Source organism: Lipotes vexillifer, unplaced genomic scaffold, assembly GCF_000442215.2.
Source record: "Lipotes vexillifer unplaced genomic scaffold, Lipotes_vexillifer_v1.1 scaffold25, whole genome shotgun sequence".
NCBI classification, from domain to species: Eukaryota; Metazoa; Chordata; class Mammalia; order Artiodactyla; family Lipotidae; genus Lipotes; species Lipotes vexillifer.
This window is the reverse complement of record NW_006792881.1, coordinates 1874408-1897331: the sequence shown is the minus strand read 5'-3', so window position 1 is coordinate 1897331 and position 22924 is coordinate 1874408. Positions and strand designations below refer to the sequence as shown.

At 36.3% G+C, this 22924-nt stretch overlaps 2 protein-coding genes across 4 annotated transcripts in view; one reads left to right on the top strand and one right to left on the bottom strand.

Moving 5' to 3' along the window:
• Positions 1 to 3331: 3331 nt before the first annotated feature.
• On the bottom strand, positions 3332 to 18188 carry TIMM9 (translocase of inner mitochondrial membrane 9). 2 transcript variants are annotated; one of them, XM_007466043.1, is made up of 6 exons: positions 18067 to 18188; positions 16688 to 16874; positions 14296 to 14384; positions 5300 to 5364; positions 4850 to 4945; positions 3334 to 3849 (listed from the first exon to the last, which is right to left on the bottom strand). In XM_007466043.1, the coding sequence occupies exons 4-6, from the start codon at positions 5336 to 5338 to the stop codon at positions 3715 to 3717; spliced, it is 270 nt and encodes an 89-aa protein (XP_007466105.1). In that variant the 5' UTR covers positions 5339 to 5364; positions 14296 to 14384; positions 16688 to 16874; positions 18067 to 18188; the 3' UTR covers positions 3334 to 3714. The 2 variants fall into 2 exon arrangements, with proteins under 2 accessions (XP_007466106.1, XP_007466105.1); XM_007466044.1 differs by lacking the exons at positions 14296 to 14384; positions 16688 to 16874; positions 18067 to 18188 and adding an exon at positions 17020 to 17129 and having other exon boundaries at positions 3332 to 3849.
• Positions 17223 to 22924, top strand: part of KIAA0586 (KIAA0586 ortholog) — a 107832-nt gene continuing 102130 nt past the window's right edge. The window contains exons 1-5 of one of the 2 annotated variants that reach the window (XM_007466046.1): positions 17223 to 17291; positions 18021 to 18216; positions 19117 to 19187; positions 20900 to 20969; positions 21903 to 21972. In XM_007466046.1, the coding sequence (XP_007466108.1) occupies positions 21932 to 21972 (41 nt within the window). In that variant the 5' untranslated portion in view covers positions 17223 to 17291; positions 18021 to 18216; positions 19117 to 19187; positions 20900 to 20969; positions 21903 to 21931. Of the gene's footprint in view, positions 17292 to 18017; positions 18217 to 19116; positions 19188 to 20899; positions 20970 to 21902; positions 21973 to 22924 lie in introns of those variants that run through there. The other variant, XM_007466045.1, reaches the window with a different exon arrangement.

Sequence of the window (22924 nt, the reverse complement as noted above, 5' to 3'; positions counted from 1 at the left end):
TTTTGCTGTACGTGGGCCTCTCCCTGTTGTGGCCTCTCCCGTTGCGGAGCACAGGCTCCGGACGCGCAGGCTCAGCAGCCATGGCTCACGGGCCCAGCCGCTCCGCGGCATGTGGGATCTTCCTGGTCCGGGGCACGAACCCGTGTCCGCTGCATCGGCAGGCGGACTCTCAACCACTGCGCCATTCTTTTTTATGGCTGATAATATTCCAATGCATGTATGTACCACATCTTTTTTATCCATTCCTCTGTCAACGGACATTTAGGTTGCTTCCATGTCTTGGCTATTTTAAACATTGCTTCAGTGAACATTGGGGTACATGTATCTTTTAGAATTATAGTTTTCTCCAGATATATAGGTGTCAGTATTCTTTAAACCTCCCTAGGTTATTAAAGTACACTGGTTGAGAACCAGTGTTCTGATGCAATAATTTTTTTTTTTTCTTTTTTTTTTCTTGCGTTATGCGGGCCTCTCACTGTTGTGGCCTCTCCCATTTGCGGAGCACAGGCTCCGGACGCGCAGGCTCAGTGGCCATGGCTCACGGGCCCAGCCGCTCCGCGGCATGTGGGATCTTCCCGAAACGGGGCACGAACCCGTGTCTCCTGCATCGGCAGGCGGACTCTCAAGCACTGCGCCACCAGGGAAGCCCCTAATGCAATAATTTTTCACCCAGTTTTCTGTAATCTCAGTTTTCTCCACTCCCTCCTGCCACCACCCCATTTTTACTACTTTGCTGCCAGGTAGTTCTGTAGCCATCTCAGTTGTGTTTATGTCTATATAACCAGAGGGACCATAGAACCAAAAGTTTTAAGAGAAATTTCTGATTAGCTGATTTGATTGGGTTTATTGGTTGGTTGATCTAATTAACCAAACTGATTATTGTCTTTAGGTTACATTAGCTCCATCAACTTGAGAGGCACTAATATATCTTTTTCTTTCTTTAAAAGGTTTGATACAAAGTGTTTATTTCCTACTTAGTTATATTAAATATGTCAAAATGTCAACTTCTGTTATTATATAACACCCGAAGAGAGGCAGCACACTATAGTCTCAAGGTTCAGAAAATTAGGTTCTGTTACTAATTCTGGCATTAATTAGCTTTGAAACCTTAAATTATTTCACTGATCTTTGCCTGTTTCCTAAAATGAGGTAGTGAGACTAAGTGATTACATGTTTTAACTTAAAGAGAGACTCTTTCATTAATTTCCACTCTTCACAAATTTTCATTCTTAGTCACTTTACAGCCAATCATCCTAAAACTCATTTTAAAACCACCTAGAAATCAAAGTTCATAAATCTCTTCTCTTCCCCTGGATATGTAATTCATGTTGCACTAAATCTTGTTTCAGCTCTTTGATAATACAATCTGTTTTAAAAGTCTTATTTAGTTAGAACATCAAGATGTTCCACCTGTAATACTTCATCGATCACATATGTAGAGTTAAAGATAGCTCATATCAGTAATGGCAAACCCCAGCCTTTTAAAAAAACTCAGTACCTCCCTATTGCATACCCAAATAGCAGAACGTGAACATTTCCAATTCAAGAGTGCACTTTTAAATAGTAATTTGGGTCAGAAAGTTATTTAATTGGCAGCTCAACATTTTCCCCTTTATACTCTTTACTCTTTTTGTGGCTTGTTCAAAGTCTTTATTTATTTTTTAATATTTATTTGGTTGGTTGCATCTGGTCTTAGTTGCGGCACGTGGGATCTTTTGTTGCGGCATGCAGGATCTTTCGTTGTGGCATGCAGGCTCTTCGTTGTGGCGGGTGGGCTTCTCTCTAGTTCTGGTGCACGGGCTCCAGAGCACGCGGGCTCAGTAGTTGTGGTGCGTGGGCTCCAGAGCACGTGGGTTTAGTTGCCCCACAGCATGTGAGATCTTAGTTCCCCGACCAGGGACTGAACCCGCATCCCCTGCATTGGAAGGCGGATTCTTAACCATTGGACCACGAGGGAAGTCCCCTAGTCTTTAGTTTGATGTGCTTTTTTAGTTTCAATGCTTGGTGCTTTCTTGGTAATTTGTAGAACGTATATTTTGAAGAACTTTAAAATTCTGCTCTAAACTTATAAATCTGTTTCAGGGGAGCATTGAATGGGGGTTGAACATCTCAGCAATGCCCTTTTGGTGTGTGGGCAACCACAGGAACTTCTGAAAGTTTTCAAACACACACTTCCTCCCAAGGTATTTGAGATGCTATTGCGCAAAATTCCCCTCATTTGCCAGGTAAGCACATACTTAATTATCTTTGTGAAATGAACACTGTAAATAACCATGTTGGGCTTAATTACATAGAAACAGTGAAGTTTTGATATGTGTGTGAATGGCCCAAAGTTTTAAATGAGTAAGATCACTGAATTTTTGTTTGCTTTTCTTGTCTTCAGATGAAACAAGCTTATTCTTTCATGTTCCTTTGACTATAATGAATTGTATATTTTGTTGAGCATTATACATGTTTCAACATTTCAACTTTAAAGTTAACATTGTTAACACTGTTTATCTTTGTACTTTTAAAGACATCACAATTATTGACTGACTGCAATGTCAACAGAGGTCTATAAGTTAAATGGTATTGTTAGTTAAATGACCTAATGGCTTAAAAATTAGATATAATACAGAAAACTGTAAATTATCAAAGCAGAATAATACTTCTACTTTCCAATAATATGACAAAACATAGAAATCACTTTGGTAAATTTAAACATATAGGCTAGTTAGTGTTCTCTTGAGTACAAGTTTATATTGGTAAATGTAAGCAGACTGATACCTATTAATAAATTGGCTCATGAATGGATATCATTTGATACCAAACTGCTGGGTGTACTTTTGCATCAACTAGAATTTCCTGCAGTGCTTGGATTTGTTTTAGGATTCATTTAGCTCTAAGACACTACTTTAACTTTGGTTTACTTTTTATTACATTGATCACATGCAGTAGCTGAGAGTACACTGTATATTGTTGATCTGACTTGGAATCATTCATGTTGGCTTCTCAGCTTTTGAATAAAACACAAAGCAACATAGTCTCCACTAAAGCACAATAATCAATTCTTAAACATTTCACAAGCTAGTCTTAGATGGGATGTTTCCTGAAGGTACATGAAAATGTCGCTAGGATAAGAATGTGTAGTGCCCACCCTGACACAAGAAGGGAGGCAAGAAAAGGATCGTGCATTAAATTGATTAGCAAGTAACTATTTTATGTATTTACCAGCAATTTGAGGCAGACATGAATGAACAGGAATACTTGGAGGATGATCCTGATTGAAAAACATTTCAATGTATCCACAATCCAGTCAGAATGCTATGGTGCTATATAGTGTAAACTGTTCAGTGATATTTCCATTTATTTTCCTTCTAGTAATAAAATTATTTTTCTATCTCATACATGATTGAACACGTATTTTGCTTTAAAATTAACAGTCATAATTGAAGAAACCATGGTTTATTTCTCTAATCAAGTGACCAAGCTGCTGAATCTTAAGGCCTCAACAAGTGTTGCATCTTATTATTTTCATTGAACAATAAGACCTATTTTGATTATTCTGGTAAACAGCAATTTTGTTTCCCTAGTGGTTTCCGTTTGCCAAACAGTCATGACAGATGGTTTAACGTGGTGGCTACTGCTTTCATGGGATTCTGTCAGGTGAATCCTCATTTCCAGTGCAACAGGTGTTGGCGATCTTTCATCAAAAGTCCATGCATTAGGACTTCTCTATCGTGGTTGGCCAAGGAGTCCTGCTTTGGCAGCCAGGGCTTCATTCTGCTGAATATGATATTCCTGAAATCTCATAGATATTCGTTGAGTCATTTTTAAATATTTCTGTAAACAATGCTCTGAACAGGTGGTCTAGAAATAAAAAGATCCAAGAGTCAACACAAAAATATTAATTAAAAGAAATTGAAAGGAATCTATTCTAAAAAAATAACCAGTGGGTACTTTTCTTTTCTTTGAATATATCTGAGAATTAAATGGTATTAATGAGTAGCAAGTGATCATAGCTTTCAATTGTTAATACTTTCATCCATTTACAAAAATTAATATATACTGAATGCTTACCAGTTGGGAGGCACTAAAAACAATGGTAAGTCCCTGCCTTCTGGACTAGCTTTTCTGCAGGTGTGTTTCAATATTAACTGAAATCCCACATTCCCATCTCTTATTCTGATTGTTAAAATGTAGGCCCAGTATCAGGTTTGTTCTTTTTAATGAGAAACTCCATTCACAACATTCTTAATTTTCAACTTTTTACTTTTTAATAAGACTATTGTACTTAGCATCTCTCAAACTTCGTCATTTATTTAACAAACACTTATTGATTGCTGGTTATATGTTAAGTTCTTGGCATGAATATTTATCAACATATTCCACTGGAGGAATTTTATGTCTCTTTTAGCCAATATATAAATGTTTTGAAGAGGATATTAAAAGTTAAGACTTCTAATAGGGTTAGGCAATATGAGCCACCAAATTCAAGCTCTACTTTTTCCAAAATTAACCTGAGTTCTCAAGGTCAGATAGGAAAGCCATGTCAAGTTTCTCTAGCCTGGCCATCTTGACTGAAAGCTAATTATTAAGAATCTTTGCTTTGGAACAATGTATTCAGCAAGTCCCAGGCATCTTCTCTAAAAAAGTCTGCTGTAGTTTAGTGTGGCTGTGATATTAAATTTGGCATCGTTAAACTCAGTGCCACGAGTCTGGCTGCTTCAAGTTCCTCTGAGCAGTGGAACATATAAAAGGTAGCCTAAATTCCTGTAATAACTAGGAACAAGCAAAATGCTTAGGGGGATCCCATTTATATTGTTTATGATGAGCTTAGAGAATTTTTAGTGGGCAACACTTTTCATACCTCTTCAGGTTTTACTTCTCTTGTTGTGAAGTCTTTAACACAGTCCAAAAAGCAGGTTTCTGTAAGTTTATTGTAGGTTCCAAGAAATTCCTTAAACTACAAACAAATCAGAAGGTTCTTTAATATTTGGTTTTTAAAACAAAGATGTTTTAAATACTGATGTATTTAGGCAAAATACCCTGTAATACTTGAAATCAAAGGTTCTTTTGCTACCTTAAATGGGTATAATATGATCTACAAAATATAGTCAGATTTTCTAGTTGAATATTTATTATTTCCTGGATTATCTTTCAAATTATCTGAAAAATGAATATGCTTCATATAATTTAACATCCATCTGTGGAAATGAAATATAAATAGTTATTTTGTGAGATCACTGACTGACATGGTTATATCCAGTAGTGCCTTAATTTTTTGCAAAATCCTTTTTCCTTAATTATAATACCTTACCTGTTTTATCTGATCAGATTCTGGTATTTGTGCAGCCATATTCTTTTGGTATGTTTATTAGTCACCTGATTTAAAAGTAAAAAGTTTGTCAGTTTGTATACAAATTTCTTTAGGCTAGTTGAAGGTAATCAAAACAAGCACAGATTTTGAAATAGCGCTGAAACGAGTCTACCTGAAATTACTGTTCATATTTTATAAATTTCTGATTATGTAATTATATGCCCCCCCACAACCTCCCAGGTCATTAATAAGAACCTTACAGTTTAGAACTCAATTTTCTTAATGCTAGCTATGAGAACCAAAGGCCCTATCTAAATCTCCAGTTTTAAGACAGTTTGCTCTGTTACCTTGCAAAACTACGTATTAAAGTCCCATGCGTAGTAGGGTTTTATGGGAAAGAGCTCTCTGGTGTCTTCCTATAAGTACTTAAGTTAACTATCCCCCTGGTTCCTAATACAACTTAGATCTGTGCTACTAAAGATCCTTTTACTATCTCTATGTAAATGCAAAGGTTCTATTAATTAACAAACACCATCCACTTATTAATCAACAACACTCATGAAAGAGAGTTCTAAAAGAAAGTTACAGGAGTTGTACATTCTACAGTTCAAAAAGGGTAATCACAGAGACTTACCAGAAACTTCTGAACATGTGACACTTTTGATCTAACTTGGGGGCAACAGAGAAGTGAAGATAAGGAAGTCAAAAAGTGTTTCTGAATTACTGGGATTTTCACATATCCTAAATGGAGGATCAGTTAATTATGATGTAAGAATGTATCACGTTATTTACTTATTCTATCCTGGCTAGTTCTAAAACAGATGAAATCTCATAAACTGGATATGTATGTCATTCTTACTAGCTCATCAATTATTATTTAAAATGGCTGTGAAAAGCACGAAATTTTCATGAAGCTCACATGGAGATTAAGTAGGAAATTGAAGCTTAGGGCAGAGTGTATGCTACTATCGTGAAAGAAAATTCTCATTTTGATTAACAAATACAATCAATGGTAATTCCACTCCAGCATTCCCAACCATGTATAAAACTTTACCCCTTTTGCATTTATTCTTCCCTCCTCTTTTGTCCTTACCCTGTATGTTCACAAGTATTACTGCCATTTAAAAAAAGTTATTTTTTCCACATGCAAGGGAAAGCACCAGTTCTTTTCTATTTGCTATCCTAGTCCCATTCGAAAATTCTGACTGTCTATACTTCAGGGAATCTCTGGTTTAGTAGTAACAGTTGTAAACTATCTTTTCTATTAAAATTCTTTGATATCTGCTACAAACAATGCAGTAGAGGTTTCAGATTAGCCCAACATGCAGGCAACTAGTGTTCCATAAACACCTAAAAAGTTACCAAGAATGCTCTTTATTCCTATTTTACTTCACAGCTTTATAAATAATATATACATTTTAACCACATAAACTACCTGAAAAATACCAGGAATTAACTGAAGGTCACAATTTTTCAGGTATTGCTGTGACTATCATCATTGATATGTCCCAGGTAAGATACTTCCATTATATTTACTCTTTGCTCACTTAAGTCATGAAACACTGATTCCACACCCTCCAACTACGGAACTGCATAGAAATACAAACCTAATTATTCCATTATTTTCTAATATCAACTTCCAACTTATTTACAGTTTGAGATGTCAGCAGTTACTATTTTGCTAGATAGATATGGGTAGATATTCATTCAGTAAACATTTATTTAATGTACCAAGTACTGTGCTAGTTATGGAACCAGCCATGCTTCTGAGGTAAGATGCATCTTTATAGCTGCTATAAAATTTTATCACTAACCAGCCAAGAAACAAAGAATCCTGTAAGTATATCATACTGTGAGGTTTAGGATTTGTGATTCTGGGAAGGTGGGGTAGATGTGCTTTTCCCTATTCTTCTCACTAAGTACAACTAAAACCCCTGGACATTATACATAAAACAAACATAAGACTAAACAGTAGAGAGGAGAAAGTATATTAGCTAGGGCCCTTGGGACCCGAGAAACATCACAGTAGTGAATTCTCTCCCTTGTCTGGGGTCTCATATATCACAAACTTGGAGCTGAAAAAGCTGGCAATCTGCAAATGCCAGTTGGAGTAGTCAAAAAGCCCCTCCGTACCCCCAGCCAAAAGTCTGCCTTCTCTAGCCAAAAGGCTAGGAAAGGGGAAGCCTATAAAACAGAAATCTTTTAAACAAAAACTGCTGTACTCCAGGCCAACACAGAAAAAACTTTGGTTCTCATCCCCACCCACATCAGCATAAGCCAGATAGACTTCCACCCTCACTAGGTTGTAACGAGACACTCCAACTCCCACACCAGAGTAGTGTCAGAGAAGGGTGATTAGGGAGCAGGGACTTTAATTCTTGCTGGGCATTAATAAGGACCCCTCCCCCAAGTGTCAGTGGAAACTGCATGGGGAGCCTAGACTTCCACCTCTGTTGTCAGTGATGAAGTACCTTTCTCCCTTCCCTCTCGGGTGGTATCAAAGGAGGCCTAGTTGAGATTCAGGACCTACATACTGCCCCATGGTAATCAGGCCACATGCCCTCCTGTGGTGTCAGTGGAGGCCACGTGGGGAGTAGTAATGATGCAATGAAGGCCTAGTAGAGAGCCGTAACTCCTATGCTCACCCAGCAGAAATGACGAACATCACCCCCACCCCCTGGCACACACACACACACACCCCACCCACCCTCTCTAGTGACAGAGTGAGGAACTTGGACTCCTACCCTCACCTGGCAGTAATAAGGTGCCCCCCCCATGAAGCAGTGTCCACAGCAGTCAGCTAGAGGAGAAGGTTTAAACAAGATCTAGAGTCTCATAACACAAGATAACACAAGATGCAAAATGTCTAGGTTACAAAAAAACAGAAACAAACAAAACTCATTCCAAGAACTAAGATCTTAAGAAAAAAAAGATGTCAAACACTGAGATGAGAGATGTTAGAATTATCTGACAAAGATCTTAAAATAGCTATTATAAAAAATGCTTCAATGAATAATTAAGAATGTCTGAAACAAATTAAAAAAATATAAAACTCAGCAAAGATATATAAGATATCAAGAACCAAATGGAAATTTTAAGAAGTGAAAAATAGAAAAATAGAAAAAACAAAAGAAGCTCAACAGACAGAATCAAAACCAGATCGGAGGGGATAGAAAAAGGAATCTGTGAAGGAAGGAGGAAGATAGAAAACAGAATTATCCAATATGAATAACAGAAAAATAGAATAAAAAAAAATGACAGGGTAACAGGAATCTGTGTGACTGTGACAAAATAACTGACATTTGTTTTATTAGAGTCCTGGAAGAAGAGAAAGAGGGCAGGGCTGTTAAAGTACTAAAATAATGGCTGAAAACTTCCCAAATGTGGCAAAAGAAGAGAAGCTTACACATTCAGGAACTGAATTGCATTCCAAAAAGCGTAAACACAAAGAAATCCACATCAAGATACATCATAGTCAAACATTTAAAAACTAAAGACAAAAACTTTAGTCTTGCAAGATGTTGCTTGCAAGAGAAAAGCGACATCTTCTATAGGGGAAAAACAATTAGGATAATAGCAGATTTCTCATCAGTCAACCCAGAAACCTGTATCTAGCAAAAATATCCTTCAGCAATGAAGGTGAAATTAAGACATTCTCAAATGAAGGAAAACTAACAATTTGGTGCCAGCAGACCTGCCTGAAAAGGATTAAAGTTCTGAGCAGAAAAAAACTGATAAAAGGAGACTTGGAACATCAAGGAGGAACAACATAGTAATAAAAATAGGAATAGGTACAGTACCCTTTCCTTTTCTTCTTGAGTTTCCTAAATTATATTTGACAGTTGAAGCAAAAATTATAAAACTGTCTAACATGGTTCTAAATGTATATTTTAAATAGGGAGGGTAAAGGGAGGTAAGGCTTTCTCACTTCACTGAAACTGGTAATATGCTGACACCATTAGACTGTGATAAGCTTTGTATATGTCATGTAATACCTAGAGCAACCACTAAAAAAGAACATAAGGAGATACACTCAAAAACATTGTAGATTAATCAAAATAAATGACAAAAAATATTCAAATAATCCACAGGAAGGCAAGAGAAACAAAACCAGAACAAACAGAAAATAAAAAATAAAATAGCACATTTAAGCCTTAATAAACAATTACATTAAATATAAGTAGTCTAAAGAATCAAAAGACAGATTGGGGGCTTCCCTGGTGGCGCAGTGGTTGAGAGTCCGCCTGCCGATGCAGGGGACGTGGGTTCGTGGCCCGGTGCGGGAAGATCCCACATGCCGCGGAGCGGCTGGACCCATGAGCCATGGCCGCTGAGCCTGCGCGTCCGGAGCCTGTGCTCCACAACGGGAGAGGCCACGACAGTGAGAGGCCCGCGTACCGGGAAAAAAAAAAGACAGATTGGCAGAGTGCATTAAAGAAATGACCAAGTATATGTTGTCTATAAGAAACTAACTTCAAATACAGTGATACAGACAGAGTGAATACAAAAGGATGGAAAATGATTTATCATGCAAGCATTAATACAAAGAAAATAGTGGCTATATTAACATCAGATTAAGTAGACTTCACAGCAAAGGAATTTAACAGACACACAAAAGGACATTAAGGGTCAATCCACCAAGAAGACATAGTACTCCTAAATGTGTGTGCCCCAAGCAACAGAGCTGCAAAATATGTAGAGAGAACTGAAAGGAGAAAAAGACAAGTATAGTTTCAGACTTAAACATCCCTCTCCCAACAATTGATAGAACAACTCAACAGAAAATCCACGAGGATACAAAAAAACTCAACATCATTAACCAACAGGTTAATTATACATTTATAGAACATTTATAGAATGTTTATAGAACATTTCACCCAATACCACAGAATACACATTTTTTATTAAGTGCACATACCAAGATAAACCATATCCGGGGCCACAAAGTAGCCTTAATAAATTTAAAAGAATTGAAATCATACAGAGTCTGTTTTTAGACCACAATGGAATCAAACTAGAAACCAGTAACAGATAACAGGAAAATCTCTTAACATCTGGAAAATAAATAACACTTCTAAATAATCCATGAATCAAAGAGGAAGTCTCAAGGAACTTTTTAAAAAAGTCACTGGACTGAATGAAACTGAAAATACAGCGTATTAAAATTTGTGTGACACAGCTAAATCAAGTGCCAAGAGGAAAATTTTATAGTACTAAATGCATACATTAAAGAGGAAATGCCTCAAATCAACTATTTTTTTTCTTTTTACCTCAAGAACCTAGAAAAAGAGCAAAATAAACCCACAAAGCATGCAGAAGGAAGAAAATAATAACAGAAATCAACCAAAATGAAAACAGAAAAGCAACAGACAAAAATCAGTGAAATAAAGAGCTGGTTCTTTGAAAAGACTATAACAGACAAACCTCTAGCAAGACTAACAAAGAAAAAAAGTCACATATTATCATTATCAGGAATAAAACAAGGTATAGTACCATAGACCCTGCAGATATCAAAAGGATAACAGAACTATGAACAACTCTGTATACATAAATCTAACAACTTACTCATGAATTTACTATTATCCTGATATCAAAACCAGATAAAGAAGATACATACAAGAAAACTACAGAAAAATATCTTCATAAAATAGACATAAAAATCCTTAACAAAATAATAGCAAATATAGTTCAGTAATATATAAAAAAAATACACACCTCTAATAAGTAGGGTTTATTCTAGAGATGCAAGGCGAATTCAATATTTAAAAATCAATAAATGTGATCTACCATATTAATAGATGAAAAAATAAGTCATGATCATATCAATTGATGCAGAAAAAGCATCTGAGAAAGTCAGTACCCATTCATGTTAAAAACTGAAAATTAGGAAGACAGGGGAACATCTTCAACTTGGTAATGTACACCTACAAAAAAATCCTACACCTGTACTACATAGTTAATGGTGAAAGACTGAACACTTTCCCCTAAGATAGTGAGCAAAGCCAGATGTCTGCCCTTACTACTCTTACTGAATATACTGCTGGAAGTTCTACCCAGTGCAGTAACTCAAGAAAAAGAAAGACATATAAATTGTAAAGGAAGAAAATAAAACTGTCCCTCTTTGAAGATGACATGATTGTGAACATGGAAAATCCCAAAGAATCTACAAAGAAACCCTAGAACAAGATAGTTCAGCAAGTCAGCAAGATCACAGTATACAAGATAAACATGGCAAAAATCAATTGTAAAAACTGTAATTTTCAGTGTTACTGAAATTAAAAATATAATACCATTTATAATCACTCAAAAAAAAAGATTTATGGGTAAATCTAACAAGGCATGTACAGGTAAATCTAACAAGGCATGCTGAAAACTACAAAATGCTGATGAAAGAAATCAAAGACTTAAATAAATGGAAAGACACATTGTGTTCATGGATTGTAAAACTCAGCAGAGTAATGATGTAAATTTTCCCAAAATTGATATACAGGCTTAATGCAATTCCTATCAAGGTCCCAGTAACATTTATTATAAATATAGACAAGATTATTTTTAAATTTATATGGAAAGCAAATGGACTTGAACAAATTCAAAAAAAGACTAATAAAGTGGGAGGAATCAGTCTACCTGATTTCAAGACTTATTACGTAGCTACAGTAATCAATATTGTGTGATTTTGGTGGAAAAGCCGACACAAAGATCCATGAAACAGGACAGAGAACTCAGAAATAATAACACAAATATGCCCAACTGATTTTTGGGAAAGATGCAAAACCAGTTAAGTGAAGATAGCCTTTACAACAAGTGGTGCTGGTACAACTGTACATCCATAGACAAAAAATTTAACCTCAAAGTAAGTCTTTCATTTTATACAAAAATTATCTCAAAATGGATCTGGGACTTAAATATAGAACATAAAACCCATTAAAACTTTTAGAAAAATAGGAGAAAATCTTCGGGCTTTAGGGCAAAGAATTCTTAGACTTCACATCAAAAGCAAACTACATATGTGATAAAGAACTAATAACTAGACAATATAAAGAAGTCTGCAAACTCTATAGTAAAAACACAAATAATCCAATTAGAAAATGGGCAAAAGACACCTCACCAAAAAGATATAGATGGCGAATAGGCACATGAAAAGATACTCAACATTGTTAGCCATTAGGGAAACAAATTAAAACCACGATATATAGCATTACACACCTGTCAGAATGGTTGAATTAAAAAAATATAGTGACACCACCAAATGCTGGTGAAAATGAGGAAAAACTGGATCACTTAGATATTCCCTAGTGGTAATGTGAAATCATATAGCCACTGTGGTAAACAGTTTGGCACTATGTTAAAAACCTAAATGTACAACTATCATATCATGCAGCAATTGCATTCCTGGGCATTTTTCACAGAAAAATGAAAACTTACGTTCACACAAAAACCTGTACATGAATGTTTATATACACTTTATTCATAACAGTCAAAAACTGGAAGCAATCCAGATGTGCTTCAACAGGTGAATGATTAAACAAACCAGTACACCCACACCATAGAATACTACTCAGCAATAAAAAGGAATGAGGTACTAATACACACAACAGCCTGGATGAAACTCTCGAGGATTATGCTGAGTGAAAAGCCAATCCCACAAGGTTATATACTATATGATTCCATTTATAGAACATTCTTGTAATGACAAAGTTACAGAAATGGGGAACCTAGTAGTGGTTGCCAGGGGTTGAGGAGAGGGTGGGGGAGGAGGAAAGTAGGTGTTACTATAAAAAGGCAACATGAGACTTTTGAAATGGAAATGTCCTGTACTTTGACTGTAATAACATCAATATCCTGGTTGTGATATTGTACTACAGTTTTGTAAGATGTTACCATTGTGGAAAGCTAGGTAAATGACACAAGGGAGCTCTATTTTTTCTTACAACTGCATGTGAATCTACAATAATCTCAAAAAGTTTGAGGTTGCCCAGCTTTCTAATCCCTGCCAAAGGACAAGGTACAGTGTGCATTGTGGTAAATGTTAGCAAATGTTCAGAACTAGAGTTCTTTTGGCTTCCTACTCAGAAAACAGCCTGAAAAGATCCAAGAACTGGTAAGATAACTTTTGTGGTTAGGTGTTAAAAGAAAACTTTGTGGGAACTTAAAAAAAAAAAAAAAACAAGAGCAATAAAACAGGAATTAAAGGAACCTGGTTTACCAGCAGGCCTCTAGCTGAAAGCACAAAAGGTTATCCAAAGACCTGTCCATGTTCGCTAATTATAATGCCAAAATCAGCTTCTTTTTCCTGTTCCTATCCTAGTATTTCTTCAGGTTAAAATTCACATATAATATGACTTTTTCAAGCAGAGGTCAGAGAGGCAGAAAGTATGAAATCTTTAAATGTTGTGTAACACTGCTGACTCTACGTCACTTCCCTCTTGGTATACAACTCATAGTGACAAATGATGATTGTTATTGGGAAGTCTTTGAAGAGATATAGATGAGGAGCACCCCCAAATGTTGTTTGTATGAATTTTTTTGATATTGTCTTTTTTTTTATACCTAAGTGAAGGCAGTTGTTCCTAGAAAATACTGGAGACGGTTGAGTGAATTTTCAAATTTACTTGCTAGTTTGTGTCTTCTGAGTCTTCCAGCATTCTGTCTTGCAGTTATTTAATCATTAGTTATGTTGACTGACAAAGTCCAACAGCCGTACAAACCACCTGATGGTGAGAAGTGGTAGAAGCAATGTGGCTGCCCTTTTATTTGGTCCTAATTACCAGATATTACAAGCAAATGTTTGTTACTGTAGAGGCTAATATCCAATCAGGGGATACCTTCTGGTTATCTCCCTGAAACCTGAAGAGGGAGGGAAGGGATAGAGAGTTCTAGCATCTCTGGCTTGGGCCTTAGGAATGATTACAGCAGTGCTAAGTAATTTTTGTGTCAAACAAAATGTATCATAAAACCAGAGAACTTCAGAGAATTGTTAGTCATCAAGCTCAAACCTTTTCTGATGCATGAGTTTCCTTTCTGTTCTGGAAAAGTAGTTGTCCAACCTTTGCTTGAATGTCTCCAATGAGGCCTGATTTCTCACCTGAAAAATGAGGGGATTACAATATGACTGCTGAGGCCCCTTCAAGCTCTAAGTCTGTTTGATGAAATCTAAACTTCTGCTGGCTAAGTCATTTTTTGAAAAGCCTTTTCCTTTTCAATAAGTGAAATTAGTTTCCTCAGTCTGTTCTGAGGTTACAGTTATTTAGCATATGTTATTATGTATTAAAAAATACTTAATATCCTGTTTTGCCATGTAATATGTATGTTCAGGTTAATGCACAAGGACAAACAATTCCCAGAAATTTCTGAGTATTAAAAAAAAAAAAAAAACTAATCAGGATGTGGTGGGAAGATACCCTCTATTTAGTCTTTAGAATCATATGCAGATTTCTACCAGGTCTAGAGCCAAATTTCTAATTCTGTTCAAACTTAGTTTACAATAAGTGATTCTTCTGATGTCCTTGGCCACTATCACTATAACTGATCCTGGCCACAGCATGGCTGGTACTTGTAATTGGTAATCTTGTGATTCAGGCAAGGATCATGAATGGATGATAAAACTACTGGGTGATAGGCTGGGGTACAAGATATATGCATTGCATCAAAGCATCTCCACAGATTACTTACCACAAAAAGAAAACTGTCCCTTTACATTGGGAAGATCTGCCAGTCACCACCTTAACCGGTGTGGTACCACCTATGTGCTATTCTTGCCAAAAATGTTTTATGTGATTGATTATGAGGGAATAATTAGGAACAGCCTCAATTTGGGACTATGTGTAAGATGACTAGACTGGTCTTTTCTAAAAACATGATAAAGAAAAGCAGTAGAAAGGGCTGTTCTAGAATATGACTAAAGAATTAAGATAACTAAACAGTTGTGAACTTTGGAACTCAAATCCATTTTTGAGTTTTAAAAATAAAGACTGGGATAATTGGAGAAATCTGAATATGTTATCTTAGGTGTGATAGTCATATTGTGGCTATGTAATAGTATGTTCTTAAGGAGATACATGCTGAAGAAATAAGGGTTAAAGGTCATGATGTCTGCAACTTGTAAGTGGTTCAGCAAAAAAACCCTGTATATCTCTCTATATATGTATATATAGACATATGAGAGTGGGAAAGAGAAAGCAAGTAAGTAAAAAAGTGTTAACAACAAAAAATAAATGAAAGAACAATCCTGTGAGCCATGTTTTTTGTTCCCGGGCTATCTGTTCTTTATTTGATAGGTCACATGTCTAAACTGATCTGAACTAACTTGCTAGACTGACATAAAATAGGACTCTACCACATGTCCCTTTACTTTAGATCATTTGCAGCAGCTTTAGGAAATTGTACCTGATTAACTGGCAACCCTAACTTAATCAGAGCAAAACATTCTTTTGAAAGATCACTGCATACTTCTTTTGTGTTTAAAGGATGGCTTCAAGGCCTTAAAGGATGAGCCTATGAGCACTGGACTAGATGGGGGCAAGATTACTTGGGTTTTAATCCCAGCTCTGATTAAAGGGTTGTAAGATCCAAAACAAGTCACATTTTTAATGCGTTTCTACACCTACGAGCACACCTTAAAGGGGAAAGTCCACTTTTCTTTTACAACTAAGTTTCACCTAGAAAATAAGGGAGAAAAATCATCTCAAAAGTCTCTTAGAGCTCTGACACTGTCATTATATCTTTTAATTTACATAATTTATAAAACAAATTGTGAACAGATACTACCTAAAAGCCTGGTAATGAAGGAAATGTAACTGAAATACAGAAACTCATCAAGATTTAAAAGGTTCTCTAAAGCTGAGCCCTTAAAGTCTCTTAATTCTAGGATTTCTTCTATCAAAGTAGACAGCTGAGATGTAAAAATAAATAAAAATTTGTTATTTAACGTTTACATCAGATTACATTTTTTGCTTTGATTAATCTTTTAGTAATGCGTAAAGGGAAACGTTTAAGTAATGCATCCTCGAAAATTAGCAAATCAGATAAGGTGTGTTGGCCCTGGTCTTCTGTCTAGAGAGAATTTTTCAGTTAAAGGAGGGTTCAGCTCAAGGTTACAGGGTGGATGCCTTACAGTCTAACTCACTGTCCCAAAACAAGACCCCGACTCCCCAGTCTTGGGTTGAAGGTGGCTCAGAGCCTCGTATTCGACCCTGGCCAAAGTGATGACACTGTTCCGAGGCAGGTCCCAAAACCGCTCTGGGGACGCGTTACCCGGCTTCGCAGCCCCCCGTAGCCCCAGGTAACCGCGGCGGCCTCCTTCAGAGACCCTACCGCCTTTCCCGAGCGTAGCTTGCAGCCCCCCGCCTGGAAACCCGGGATTCTGTGGACAGAGAAAAGAGACCATACTTAAGGATAGACTCTCGCATCCGACACCAGTAGGAGGCTGCGGGGCTCCGCTGCCAGTCGAGTCTGGGGGCGGAGGATCTGGGTCAGGGCCGGCGCCGCAGCCTTGGATGAAAGAGAACACGTGGGAATGGCGATGTCAAATAGCTCTTATACCCTACTTCACCGATTCGTTATAACGCCGGAAACTCTAGAGGAAAAAGCCGATATCATAAACGAATTTTAAAATCTCCTGAAAATTGATTTTTTTGATTGTCTGCTTAGACAAAGCTATTTCTGACTTTTTCTTCAATATCAACACGAATCTGTCGAAACTTTTTGTAAAACTAATTTACTTAATCTCGCGTCCCTAACGGTCTGCAGGAGCTACGCTGTAAACAGTCCCTAATAAACAAGGTTGGTATTATCATCTACGTTGGGAGCTCTTCAGGTCTTGGATGAAACTCCCGAGTGTTATTCAGTGTTTTAAGTCTTGTGGGGCAATGTACTGCCTTTAATAAAACAAAAAATTCACACCCTTTTTTAAGCCTTTTATGTTGGGAGTTTGTTTCCATCCGGAGAGGGATGGAAGAGCACCGGAGAGCGTTTAGCTTTTTGGTTGGATATTTGGGATGATTTCGTGGCACGCATGCGTGTTGTGTCTGAAGGGCGGGTTTAAAGGGAAGTAGGCGTTGACCCGCGGCTAACTGAAGCTGTTGTCAGGTGAGACCCGTGACTCCGCTGTTGCCGAGGGTTCGGAAGACGCAGAGGGGTGAATTTAGGTGTCTGATGGTTGCTTCTGGAGGGGTGTGTAAGACTCTTTGGCTGAAGAAAGCTATTAAGCTTCTTATGTGGGTGATTTTGAAAAAAATAGCATTTCGGTTTTACCTGCTTGACTCCCTCTTCTCAAATTTTAACTCTGCCTCCACATCTGGTTGGTTTTGCACTGCCATCTCTCCGGTTGGGGAGTGCTCTGTGTTATTGTTATTATTGCTTATGCGGCCGTTCTCTTGTCATCCTCACTTTCAGATTCATTGGCATGGTGCATTAATAGACTGAGTGGGATTAATGGGTAAATATGTTTTAGTCGTCTCTAATCCTGGATTAAATACCAAATTGAAATTTCTAGCTTTGTGCATAGTCTGTTTAGACGTTTTATTTAAAAGTTGATGACTGCATGTTTCAAAATCACTTGAAATTCACGTTTTCTTTATCATACTCCCACTTTATTTCTTCTCCCCTACCCCTGCCCCCCCCCGAAATCCTCAAAGCAGTGAAAATTTTGTTCTGAAGTTTTATGGACCCAGAAGAAAATTCTGTTCATAATTGTGGGACTAGTTTTGTTACCAGTAATATGAAAGGCTCTGAGTTTAGCCCGGAAAAGAAAAAAAAGGTTAAAATACCAGCGAGGAGACTTCGTGAGGTAATTTCTCCAAATCAGGGAGATAATTTGCCTTTGCTGAAAGATGAGTTGTCCCGTGTTCCTCCAGCGTTGTCTGCAAATAAACGTCTTCCTGTTAGAACTGGGAAGAGCTTGAATGGAACGTTATGTGGTATGTGATTCCGAATAGTTTCAACTAGTTTTCACTTCTGTAAATCTTTAGTCTTTATTTTCATTTCGTTTTTTGTGTTTCAAAATTTAGAGGACTTTTAATGATTAAATTCCTAAATATATGTCTAGTTTGTACAGGCGTTTGAAAAGTGACCCCTTTTCCTGGGAAAATGGCCAGGCACCCACAGTCTACATCGAATAGTACTGAATAGATAGAATGAATAAAACATTTCGTATTTTGTTTTTTCTTTGCGTGTTTTTGGCACACTGTTCTTGTCCACAACTGTGATGGACACACTCAACTAGTGTGATGTGCTTACTTTTCACCAGTAGTGCTGGCTTTTTACCTTTTGTTGGATAGTAGAAAAGCACAATTTCTGCCTTTTGATGGCTTCCATGTCCCAATTCATTTGTCTGGAGCTCCCTGAAAGTAAAGATAGCATACGTTTTACCCACTTCACTGGTAATCAAATTAATGAATATAAGCGCAAAAAACAGAAGAATAAATCAAGCAGCTTTTATAGTGCTGCTTTTGAGGGGTACAGCATAACATAGGCCTGCTGTTAAATCAGGCTTTTATATCATGTGCATGTTTTATTCCTGACAAGTGATTGTACCCATAGTTTGTCCAAATCCAATAGTGTAATGATATATTTTATAACATTTTATACTTATCTCATTTGATTGTCAGTTCTGAGCCCTTATTTTCCAAAATATCAGATGTAAAAACCTTCATCAGGATATATTTAAGTACATTTTAAGATTTTTGCATGAAGAGTAGCTTCCAATTTAATTAATTGCATTAATATGGAGTTTATCGTTCTTGAATTATGTTTGTACAGTTTCAAAAGGTAACATTCTGATTTAAAAATCACTAAAATTGATTCCTTTATTTTGTTAGGTTCATCAGACTTAACTTCTGCCAGAAATTATCAGCAGCCTCCATTAGAAAATCCCACTGTGTCAGAAAGTGTAAGCAAAAGAATTCTTAATTATGCTCATGTTAAAATTTTAAGTATTGGCAAATAATGCTTTTTAAAATTTTGTTTGATTAGCAACAGACCTTGTTTTTATTTAAATTTCATTTACCAAAGAAATGTTTTTACAAACTGTAAGGTAAAGGTAAAGCAACCGTAACAACATAATAAAAAAAAGTGAGGTGTGAATTATATATCATTCAAACTATTCTGAAGCCTTTTGTGTACTTTTTTTTTCCTTTTTTTTTTTCTTTTTGCGGTACGCGGGCCTCTCACTGCTGCGGCCTCTCACGCCGCGGAGCACAGGCTCCGGACACGCAGGCTCAGTGGCCATGGCTCACGGGCCCAGCCGCTCCGTGGCATGTGGGATCTTCCCGGACCAGGGCACGAACCTGTGTCCCCTGCATCGGCAGGCGGACTCTCAACCACTGAGCCACCAGGGAAGCCCTTTCCTAGGAGCTTTTAATGGGTTCACAGAATTTCAGTGTATGTATGTACCAAAGTTTATTTGTTCATATTCCTGTCATTTGACATTAAGGTTTTTTCCCCCCTGTTTTTTATAATGTAAACAACCAGGTGATGAACATTCTGGTATATATCCTAGCTCATTTCCTTGTTTTAATTTCTAGGTGTAAAATTATTAGATAGAAGATTATGTACGTTTTTTTGCAATGTTTCTAAATTGCCTCCAGAAAAACTGTATAAATATATATTCTCCAGCAAGGTCATGAGTAAGAGTGGAGTTATTTTCCCCCATCTTTATTTATACGAAGCATTAAAATTAAACCAAAAAAACCCCTGCCATTTTGATAGGTGAAAAAGGCATCTCATTGTTTTATTTTCTATTTCTTTTATTATTAGTGGAGGGGAAATTTTTCTCATTTATATTGCCACCTGTATTTATTCTTTTGTGAATTACATATTTATGTGCTGTGCTTTTTCTAACGGATTTGTGGGAGTTCTTTACATCAATTTCCCAGATACATTCTACTGTATTGTTAGCCTCATTGGCTATTTTTAGTAAGTTAACACCTGTTATCAGCAGATAGCTTGGATCAGTTTTCTTTTATGATTTTCTCTTTTCCCTTTAATGATTTAGTAGGGAAAAAAATGTGTGTGTAAGGAAGATGAAGCAATGTTGACTGAACCTAGTACTTAAAAAGTCATGGTGTCTTAGCACTGAATAGAATCTTAGAAACGAAGTCTAGGGTTACACATGTGAGCAGAAAGCTATTTGCCAGTAGGTGTCACTTATATAGTGAAGTCTTCTGAGACTATATTATAGCTTAGTGACAAAGAATACTGTGATTAATTTGTGATATTGTGCCATGCGTTGACCATCCTTACGAACTTCATTTGACTCACAGTGGATCACATTTTCACATTTAACTATAGCCACTGAGATGTTACATAAGTTGCTCTGCTGAGAGTACCAAATCAGGATTTGAATCTGAATTTCAAGGTCACAGTTGCTTGCTTGTTCACTTACCCATTCGTTCACTTGATGACAGCTCATTACTCATTCAACAAATCTTTGAGTAGCTTCAAGGTACCTAAGCATTATGGTGGTGCTGGGAATTAAGCATAAAAAACACACAGTCCTGTCCTCCCAGGGCACAGTAGTCACATGGCTAGTAAGTGGTAATTGATAAATAATAAATCATGAAGTTTATTTAGCCTTTCATTCCTTCCTTTCATATCTTAAAGGATTTTTCTAAAGATGTTGCAGTGCAAGTGTTGCCTTTGGATAAAACAGAAAAGAACAACAGACAAAAAGGTAAAAGGATAGATTTGATTTTTTTTGGTAAAACATACATAACATAAAATTTACCATTTTTACCATTTTTAAGTGTACAGTTCTGTAGCATTAGGTATATTCATATTGTGCAGCCATCACCACCATCCATCTCCAGAACTTTTCATCTTCCCCAACTGAAACTCCGTACTCATCAAATACTAACTCTATTCCCCCTCCCACCGTTCTACTTACTGTCTCTATAAATTCCACTATACCTCATATATTTGGAATCATACAGTTTTTGTCCTTTGGTGACTGACTTATTTCACTTAGCATGTCTTCATGGTTCATTTATGTTGTAACATGTAAGAATTTCCTTGGTAAGGATAGAATTTTAGATTTTTAGACATTCATTGATTTTTCTTTTTAGATATTCACTAAACAGCCTTATAGTTTTTTCTTATTATTTTCATTTTTAATTAGCTTTTCCTTCCAAATTAAGCTACTAATGGAATCTCTAAAGTCCAGAAAATGGTTTGTAATGGTAAGGATACTTTTATTATTGCCAACATATTGCATAGGTTTGGTATTTGATACGTGTTTATACATGCTGAATTCAAGTTTTGTATAGTCTTTGGTAAGATAATAGATTAAAATATGCATTGAAAAAATTTATTTAATGACAGTTAAAAAGTAGTTGGTTTTATTTTCATCTAAGCAGTTTTATTGTTAGAGTTTGAACAAATGTCTCTAATTTGGCCCCAGGTGTTTTTACACAATTTTTTTCCTACAGTCTAGAGTTATAACTATTATTACTCATTTAATTTGTTCCTTACCTTTTTAAATTGAAAGGCCATATTGCTGAATCCCCAAACATTTTTTTTAGTTAAAAAAGTTTTTCTTTGAGTAGCTTATCAAAATTTAATAAGTTTTCAGGAATCTAAAGTATTTTTTTGTGTTTTGATTTTGCAGCAAATGACGTCTTTATTTCTCAGTACACTATGGGACAGAAAGATGCTCTAAGAGCAGTTTTAAAACAAAAGTAAGTTTCATTTACAGAAAATAGGTGGGCCATTTCTTGTGTTTCTATATGGTTCACTAAAATCAGTTTTATTTATACTTTGCACCTAGGAAAAAGTTTTTTTTTTCAATGTGTGAAATATATATATGTGATAATATGTATAAAGCATTTTTCATGGTGCTGGGCATGTGTAAAATACTCAGTGGCTGTTAACAATTATTATTATTATTATTGAAGATGTATTGTTCTAAGCACTTTATGTGCATTAACTCATTGAATTTTCTCAAAATCCAATGAAATAGATTCCATTACTATCCCAATTTTACAGAATCCCCATTTTATAGATAAGGAAACTGAGTTAGAGAGGGATTGATTTTCCCAAAGTCATTTAGCAAGTATTCACTGGGCTGGGATTCAAACCCAGGTAGTCTGTCTTTAGAGTCCTCTCTTAGTCACCTCACTATACTGCTTATAGCAGTAGTCAAGCAGTTCCAAATATATAATACTTACTACTTACTATCAAAGGACATTTAGACTTTTTCTGGTTAAGATTTGGAAATGGACAAGCTTAGCATCTGGATGGAGTGAAGGGGAATGTGGCTACTACTCTATTCAAATGCTTCCTCCCAACTTTATCTTTAATGCCGGTGAAATACAGAACCAACCCTGACAACAGCACCATGCTAAACATGAAAGAATATATCACTGGAGGAATTTTTTTTTTTATCATTAGTGGCGGTGGAATGAGATACATATTCTTGGGCTAAATGTATTCTACTCCTAAACCAGAGCAGCCTGGAATGCCCCTTAGAAAATAGGAAGAATTTTTACTTACTTTTGAACTCTCATTTTATTCAAAAAGGAAATTTTAGATTACTTCTATAAGTGGAAAGTTGGTATTTCTAATAATACAATGAAAATAAGTATATAACTATTAAAATAAAGTTTATTCTTTTTCACCTATAGTTATCCA